Source organism: Neomonachus schauinslandi, chromosome 2 (assembly GCF_002201575.2).
Source record: "Neomonachus schauinslandi chromosome 2, ASM220157v2, whole genome shotgun sequence".
Classification (NCBI taxonomy): Eukaryota; Metazoa; Chordata; class Mammalia; order Carnivora; family Phocidae; genus Neomonachus; species Neomonachus schauinslandi.
In genome coordinates, this window is record NC_058404.1 from 22,356,999 (window position 1) to 22,366,788 (window position 9,790).

General features: G+C 34.7%; 1 protein-coding gene across 1 annotated transcript in view; it reads left to right on the forward strand.

The window, feature by feature from the left end:
- The window catches only part of MSR1 (macrophage scavenger receptor 1), a 79,592-nt gene that overhangs the window by 14,362 nt on the left and 55,440 nt on the right, over positions 1 to 9,790 (forward strand). Inside the window, 2 exon segments of the mRNA XM_044911829.1 lie at positions 1,189 to 1,302; positions 6,781 to 7,193. Coding sequence (XP_044767764.1) covers positions 1,189 to 1,302; positions 6,781 to 7,193 — 527 coding nt within the window.

Here is a 9,790-nt window from a genome sequence, read left to right on the forward strand (position 1 = left end):
AAGGGATATCCCATCTTGCTTGTTTTGTGGGTGATTCTTTTTCTTTTTCCTTAGACCTTTCTCTTTTTTAGCTTTTTTGGGTCTTATATTTACTTAAAAATTTTCTCTCCTTTTCCTTCCAATCCCTCATAGAACATTATCGAATAATATCTAAATTTTTATTTTTAATTTGGGAACTTACAACCTGAAAACAAAATCTTCTTTCTTATTGTGCAATGAAAGTAAGGGCCATTGGAAAGAAATTGTTAATGGGTATTTTATTCCCTAATCAGAGAAAATGTCGTCCTCTACTAAGATTCCCGTCCATGTTGAGTTAACTTTTCCACCATTAGGATCCCATTATGTGAATCACTGTTCCAAATAAATGTATACTATGAAAATATTAATATTTTCTGAAATACCCAGAGGATGGGCTTCATTGATCCATTCCAAAGTTTAGTCAAAATGTGCAGTTTTCTTTCATTTTTTTTTAATGTATTCAAATCATAATAGATATCCAAATACAGAATTATTGAGATGAAATTGAAAAAGAAAATTTGCATTATTATTGAAAACAGATGTCTCTTATCGGATTTAAACTCAAAAAAATCACAATTATGGGGCGCCTGGGTGGCTCAATTGGTTAAGCGACTGCCTTCGGCTCAGGTCATGATCCTGGAGTCCCGGGATCGAGTCCCGCATCGGGCTCCCTGCTCAGCAGAGAGTCTGCTTCTCCCTCTGACCCACCTCCCTCTCGTGCTCTCTCTCATTCTTTCTCTCGCAAAAAAAAAAAAAAAAAAATCACAATTATGTAGCTACTTGAAGAATCTGATTTTTACTCCGAATATATTCCCATATGAAACAGAATAAAATTTATGTTTGAATATGTTGATATGAATATTAAAATGTATCAAAATATTAAAATTTGTCAACTAACTAATGTCCCCAAATGAGACAAGTACAAGTTGTAGAGGACAGTAACTTTGTCATGGATGTTTAGTTAATGGAAAGTAAATCAGTAGTGATGCCCGTATTGGCTTTTCCTGTGACTATTCTTTTGGCTTCCTACTGAATAAACGGGGACAGATTTATTGTTCCCCTTTTATTCCAATAGGCTTGGTAGTAATGATAGAATTGGAGATTATCAAAATGTTAATTAAGTAAGAAGGGTAAGTTTTCTAATAGTAGGTTGGGCTTTTGTTTTTTTAGATCCTAAAAATGGCCCAACCCTTCAAGAGAAACTGAAGTCCCTCAAAGCTGCACTGATTGTCCTTTATCTTCTTGTGTTTGTAGTTCTCATACCCATCATCGGAATAATGGCAGGTACAGTATTCTAGAGTTTTGAAACTCAGCAACTCATCCTGTGAATTAGTTATTGTAGAAACAAGAAGAAGCATTTACAAAGTGTTTCTCAAATTCATAAATTAAAAAAAAGATTCTTCAAAGTGATTAGTTTAAAAAAATAAAAATAGAATAGAGAATAGAAGATGAAAATAAAAATACAGCTATGTGAAGGTGAGATGGAATGGATTAGGCCATTCCAAAAAATATGTTATTCCCCTGGAGTCCTATGCACTTCTTGTGGTGGGTCAAGAATTTTATGATAAGTACTCAGGTTGCCAATGTAAAGATATAAGCAGGACCACTTACATTCACAATGCCTAAAACAAAGCAAAACAACAAGAAAACAAGCCAGTTGTTTGAAAATAAGCTCTTCTGCTCCTAGCACTGAGAGGAGAAAGAAATATTCCTGCCAGTGCTCACCGAGAGGAGACCTTGCCCAATAATGGCCTGTACTTCAGGAATCTCTTTCCAGTTTATATGGCCATATGTTTCATAAGGCTATTATTGAAAACATTTCTAAAAATAACGTGATGGCATCCCCTCAACCTAAAAAAATTAGAAAAAACACTTTAGAGTACATATTTCTTTGGCAAGTCTAACTTGAGGAGGGGATGGATTTGAGAGTTTCCACAGGGGTGAATAGCTTGCATATAACTCTGTCAGATCTGTAAATATTATTCCCCTCGGTAGCCTTTTTGATGGATTTGATTGGCATTTGAATTTATATGCCCGTGGCTCTCCTCTTTCTGACTGGCAAAATTTCTGGATGTAGGCTCTAACAAACGGGGAGTCAGATACATTTTTATGTGCATACTAATCAACTTAACAAGAAAAGTGCTCCTAAACACAAGGCCAAACCTCCTCTGTGAAGAAGCAACCTAAAGGAATATTCTAAGAGCCAAGATTTGCTAAGAAATAATAATAAAACCACAACAACTGTGACAGTAGCTGTCACTTTTGGGCATTTACTATGTTCAGACACTGGTCTTATAAATATGCCACGGATTATCTTAATATACCTTTACAATTACCCTTGAGCAGACATATACTTATTCCCATTATCCACAAAAGAAAACTAAGACTATTCAGTAGTAGAGCTGCAGATGCCACCCATGAGTCTTGACTCCTAACCTCTATGGTCTACTCTCTCCCGATGTAATTGAATTTTTAGAACAAAATGGGATTGGCCAATTAAACACACACACAAACACACACATGCAAAACAGTTTCCATAATTTTAGCCCAAAAAATATTTCCACAGGTAAAAATTAATTCCTATTTTGGCCATTAAAAAAAAATAAAAACTAAAACCCACCACAACAAATGAAACTGATCAGCCAAGCAAACCAACCAGAGCCATCTATGGAAAAGGACCTGCTATGTCTATCATTACACAGCTGACCTCCTGATGAATTGAGATTATCTGTATGTTGTTTATGTATATGCTTATGTTCATTTGAAATGCATAATTGAAAGATGCTTCATTGCTTGGGATCATTAGCTATAAGCTAGTTAGAGTCTGGGTAAATTCCATCCCTCTCAGACAAATCATGGCCTACAGAGTCAACGCCAGGGAATGCAACTTCTATCTGACAGGCATGTGCAGAATGGGCCAGTGAAGTCTGGAAAGAATTCAGGGTTCTAACCAAGCTCAAAATCTTTGGGCTATTAGAAAATACTACCAAGTTTCCACATTCATTGTTGGGTTGAAATGACTGATCCAAAGTAGTTTCATTAGAAAGAAAAATGAAAGAATGAAAGGGTGAAAGAAAAGGAAGGGAGGGAGGGAGGGAGGGAGGGAGGGAGCTTTGTTTCCTAACGCGATAGCAGGCACCTAGTAAGACTGACAAGAAGTTTAAAATGTTAAAATCCTATACGGTCACATTAGCACTCAAATTCACCAGAACTTGGAATAGATCTCACTGTTTCTATCACACTTGAATAAACAATTGACAGTCCATTTTCAACTTTAATTAAGTTACAGATAGAATATTTTCCAAAACCAAAACAAGACAAATGCAATACATATCTCTACTTGATATCAAGAAATTGTAAATAAAGGCAAAATATATCCCTAAAAGATGGAAATTACTCTGTTTTGGCAAACATGAATTGATGGATGAAATAAAATGTGCAGAAAGACTCTGTTTAAATTTAAAATGTCTTATATGATGAAAGATGCTTCTTAATGATGAAAGCCACTCCATATGCTATCATCTCTTAATGAAACTCCTGGATCCTTATCATAGTACAACAACATAATAGTGTCTCTGGCAATAAAGTACAATCTAGGATTAATGCATATATAATTGTTGCTGAAATACTGAAGATTCTTTAGCTCAAAATAATACAAAATTTTGGCAGGAGAAGATATTAGCAAAATGAAGGAGTAAATGTGAACTGTGAAATCAAATATCACTCTCTCCCTGGGGGTTTACACAAGCCATAAAAGTTTGTCTCCTTTTAAATGTGAAATAGGAAAGTCACAAAATGCCATCTTTCCAATGATAAAGAAGTGAGCATTTGAAGATCTGGACTCTGGCATTCTTTACCTAGATTTATGATACAGAATTAAACAGTTTTTTGAAAAGTTAGGATTAAATTAGTTTTCATATAGGATTTGGGAAAACAAGCCATGTTGTGTTTGTAAATCTATAAGCAAAAATGTAGTCTTTATTGTCAACTTTATGTTGAAGTCCATGTCAGATAGAAACCTTTGGTCACATGATATTTTGTCAGTTTAAGTCTTCCCTTTCCATACTGTGAAAAAGATTTGCTTTATCCATGTGAAATAGGAATTATTTCCAGGGAAAGAAAAATGACATGGTTGAGCAAGTAGATCACTATGCTTAATAAAGTGCAGAAACTACTGTGTCATTGCAACACCTAACCTTCCCCCAGTTTTTTTTATATTAAACATTATTAATTCCCCTTCAATATTTTCAACATTGTGCATACAGACACATAAGTCACAGAATTCGAATCCAAAATATTAATAACAAAAAAGCTGAAAGTTATCAAATGCTTATCATATGCCAGGAAGTAGTACAAGCACCTTATATATATTAGCTCATTTAATTATTTGAACACTGACTGTTAGTATCCTGTCATACAGTTAGTAAAATAGAAGCACTGACAGAATAATTTGCCCAAGATCACAGATTAAAAAGGAAAGAGCAAGAACTGCTAACCCAGGCAGTTCCACTCCAGAACCTGGATTCTTAACTGCTACTTATAAAAGGCAATAATCATCATGAAGGGAACATTTGTAAGGGACATCTTTGAAATAGTTTTGTAAAAATTGGTAATTTGGGTCTCTATTTTAGTCAAAATCCTTTCCCAGTTTTACATTCCCAGAGTTCCTCAAGCAATGCTCTATACATAGTAGGTCCTTAATAAATAAATCATAGAATTAAATGCCTGAATGAGGCTGTCAGTCCAGAACTTGCTCCCCACACTTAATGTAATAAGTGTGATGAGATCCAGCTAAGAAATATACTTTTTGTCCACTTCCTTAATGAATTAAGAAGTGTAAAATAATACTCTGGATCATATAAAAATGTTGTCGAATATTGTATTAATTCAAATAAGCTAATTTTAAAGAATCTAGGAAAATATGATATAATGTGGCTTTTTAAAATTGGGATTTAATTGCATATATAGTTTCATACTTATTCCTGATATAATAATACCTACAATAGCAACCATCCTCAAACATCTTTTTAAGTAAAGATGGTGAAGACCGTAAACTCTCTAAGATATCTTTCATGGATAAGGTACTTTAATTTGAACAGAATTGTCCTATGGGCCATCTGTGTGCTATGGGATTTACACCTTTACCTCATGCATCCTCAACACCACTGTTGGAAGCAGTTACTACTTTTCAATCTTTGAGGAACTTAAGAAGAGAACTTTCCCAGAGTACCCCAGCTAGTAATTGAGGAATGGAGCTAGATTCTAGAATCAGGCAGCTTGTTCCTGAGTAAATACCAGCCTCTCATTTAATAACAGGTAACTTTGAGCTTAGAGTGGAACTAATTATCTTTTATGTATTATCTCACCTAATTCCCAAAAATCCATGAGGCTGATACTATTGCCATATCATTTTTATTAAGAAAGCTGATGTATCAGGTGTAGCTAGCTATTTATGTAGATATATTTTTAAACCATATAGAGTTACTCTTTATTGCTCAGTAATGGTCAAATGTAAAAAATCTTATGCATTCAAAATAAATGAATAAAAGTGATATATATGTGGATAAAATAATATGGATAGAAATAGAGGGAGATAGGAAAAACAATCTTAACTATCACTGATTAGTGATAAAATGATACTTAACATTTTTTACTGTGTATAATTACATATTATTTTTATTTGCAGAGCTAATGTTTGTGCTTTTCATGATTTGAAACTCCAAACATATTGCTCTAGGTCTTTTCAGAAGGATAATTACCTTGTTTAGAGAACATGTGCCCATTTGGAAATATATATCGGCAGCTCTGTATATCCCCCAAATACAACTTAATAGACTTTTTTTTAGGAAATAATTACCTAAAAGATTGTTTCTCAAAGCATTGGATGTATTAGTAAAAACAGAACAAATTAAGTGTAGGAGTTTTGTTAAATAAATCTGGTAGATCCATACAGATAATACAATGTAAGTATTAAAATTACTTTTGTAATAATAATATGCTAGTGAAAAAAAAGAGACAGATTTGATATACATACACCAAAATGTTAGCATTTTAACTCAGGATGGTGAGATTAAGAGTAAGTTATTTTTCCTTATTACCTATCTTGTAAAGGTTTTCTGTTATGAATATATATTTTATAATAGGTAAAGAGGAATCTTATAAAAATAATATTTTTTAAAGTGAAAAAAAATTATTTGCTCAATTTCCTGTCCCACCAATAATAAATAGGCCTGTATCAACTGAAAATGACAATTCTCTGCCAGCTTACGTGATTGGATGAGGAAGATGAGCCAACAATTTATGCATACGGTGGATAACACTAATACTTCTATTTTTACTACATATTGTTTTTGTCACATCATTTATCTTCGTAACAGCTAATGTATTCAACATGCTTGCTTCAGATACTGTGTTAAGCATTACCTCATTTTATCCTAACAGACCTGAAGAGTAGGATACAATGCACTTCATAATCTTACTGTCAAAGCTAAATGCAGTGGCTCAGAAGATGCATATAAGCAGCAATTCAGAAAGAATGACTTGATCCTGGAATCAATTCTGATGTAAAGTGGGAAAAGGAGGCTGGCTGTCTTCCTTTCAACAATATGCATAGTGTGGTTCACACATTGTATATTTAAAATAAATACCCAGCTTCAGATAGCATTCAAAATGTTAGAATGGAATAGAATGATACAGAATGGAGTGGTGTATGTATTTAAGGATACAGGCCATGACTCTGTTTATTTTTACTTAACTATACAGCACAGCTTCTGAAGAGGGAAATGAAGAATTGCACAGTTGGTCCAATTAATGCAAATGAAATATCTCAAAGTCTCACAGGAAAAGGAAATGACAGTGAAGATGAGATGAGATTTCGAGAAGCTGTTACGGAACAAATGAGCAACATGGAGAAGAGAATCCAATATATTTCAGATACAGAAGCCAATCTCATAGATTCATTGCAGTTCCAAAATTTTAGTCTGGTGACTGATCAAAGATTTAACGATGTTCTTCTCCAGTTGAGTACCTTGGTTTCCTCAGTTCAGGGACACGGAAACGTGATAGATGAAATCTCCAAGTCGTTAATAAGTCTGAATACCACATTGCTTGATTTGCAGCTCAGTATCGAAACACTGAATGGCAAAGTCCAAGACAATACATTAAAACAGCAAGAGGTAAGAGCTTTTATATTAGAATGTCACATGACGGGATTGAATCCATCTAGATCCTATCTCCTCAGACAGTTCAAGAAAACAAAATTTGCAAACCCCGTTTCAACATCATCCAATTTACCCTGATTCCTCTGGCAATCTTACCAGAAGGTTGTACATGAATTTACCTACTGTCTTCTCCAGGTTCCCGACAAAATGGGGGATTTTTTTCCATTGGATATAGACTCTCTTAAGGTATTTTAATTCTGTAAATCCTGTTATACTACCTCTTTGGACTGTCTAAACCAATTACAATTTTTAGATTATCTTAGTGGGTACTCTGTATTTGTAAATTTTACAACAGACCCAAATTTCTTCATCATCAAAGAAATGGGAACCTCATTTACATGAGTAACATACAAAATCTACATTTTAAAATAGTTTATTTTGGCATTCCCAAGAAGTATACATAAGTTTTAACATGTAAAGATAACTATAATTAAAGAGTTAAATTTTGAATAATACTTACAACATTTTATTTTTATCATAGGATCAAATACACAAGATAAGAGACCAAGCCATGTTTAGACCAACTTGTCAACAAAAGTTTCATTGTAAAGGGCCAGATGTGAACAGTTTAGTCTTTGGGGACTTCGAGGTCTCCTTTGTGACTATTCAGCTCTGCTATTCTAGTGCATAAGCAGCCAGAAACACTATGTAGACACAGGAGGGAAGCTGTGGTCCAGTTAATCTTTGTTTACAAAAACAGACCAGCGCCTGGATCATAATTCTCTCACTTCTGCTATAGACTATCCTGTGGCCAACCCGCCAGATTACTTTGTATTGATGAGAAAGAAATTAAAAAGCAAGCCCCTTATTTCAAAATTGTATTTTTTTGGTTGTTAAATAATTATAATTGTTCCATCCCATGAAAAATAAGCATATGACTAAAATTTAACTACTCTTGTGAAAAAATAATCTTTGTATTATCAAATATCTAAGACCTAAGATCATTTAATGTGAAGCCTATAAAATTTCCACCATTAGCTAAGCAACGTTGGCATCTTGGTAGTAGATTTTATTTGAATAGACCCATGTTTGATTATTGAAGTTGTTTTCTGTATAGAGACAGTATTAACAGTAGTGATTTTTAAAAGTGGATGTCCCTTACAGAGTAACAATAAACCTTTAGAGTTAAAACATCAGATGAAGACCGACTAAATTATTGACTAGGGACTAGAAAAAAACGGTTAAGAAGAAATAGTCTACATCTTTATATGTAAGGTACAATCACTCAGAACTTTTGAATTTCACATGATCCTGGTTTTAAGATTTCAGAAGACAACAGCATAGCTATATAAATATGGGGACTTCGTTGGTAAACCTCATCCCAACACCAGCCTTGATAATCCATGTCACATCTTCCAAAATCTGACTGTAAGCATTTCCCACACTGTTAATAAGTATCTAAGTATATCCCTTACTATTGAAATATCAAGGACTCTGGGGCACCTGGGTGGCTCAGTCAGTTGGGCATCTGCCTTCACCTCAGGTCATGATCCTGGGGTCCTGGGATTGAGCCCTGTGTTGGGCTCCCTGCTCAGTGGGGAGCCTGCTTCTCCCTCTCCCACTCCCCCTGCTTGTGCTCTCTCTCTCTGTCTCTGTCAAATAAATAAACAAATAAATAAATACAATAGAATCTTAAAAAAAGAAATATTAAGGACTTAGGCTATGGAAGGGTAGAGAGAGTCACAAGATAGTAACTGTCTGCAGGGCAGAAGAATATGGGAGATAATAAAATTTCAGTTATGAGAGTAATAACTGATTAAGTTGGAGGGAAAGAGAAAGGGAGAAGAAATATTACTTTATGTAAAAACAGAAGATCAGTGAAAGAGAGCAAGGAGAAAGTTAAGATGGACCAGATGCACAGACAGGATATATTTGGTATTGCTAATGTCCCAGATTCAGTAGAGACCATAGGATATCTGTGAACTCACATCAAGAGTTGAAACCAAACTGGAAGCTATTTGGAAGACAGTAGAAGTCTTGAACATGTTTGAAGTAGTAATTACTGGAAATAATCAAACTCTGGTGATCAGTAAACTCTTTGAGTTCGGATAGATCACACTTGTTTTGGAGAGGGTCCCAGCATTAGAAATGAAGTTACAAGGGAATGGAGGGACTTCCAAAGCTTTTTTTTTTTTCCCCCAGGCAACAATCACTTGTAGAGATTTAGAAACTATGTCAGTACCAGTGTATGTATATGGATGTGTGTGTGTGTCTGCACACATGTGCTCATTGAAAACAATATTCGGACTCTCATCTCCATTGCTTAAACAATCTTTTTTAAAGATTTTATTTATTTATTTATTTGACAGAAAGAGACACAGCAAGAGAGGGAACACAAGCAGGGGGAGTGGAAGAGGGAGAAGCAGGCTTCCCGCAGAGCAGGGAGCCCGATGTGGGACTCGAACCTAGGACCCTGGGATCATGACCTGAGCCGAAGGCAGATGCTTAACGACTGAGCCACCCAGGCACCCTATATGCTTATTATTATTATTTTTTTATTAAAGATTTTTTTTAAGATTTATTTATTTATTTGACAGAGAGAGAGAGAGACA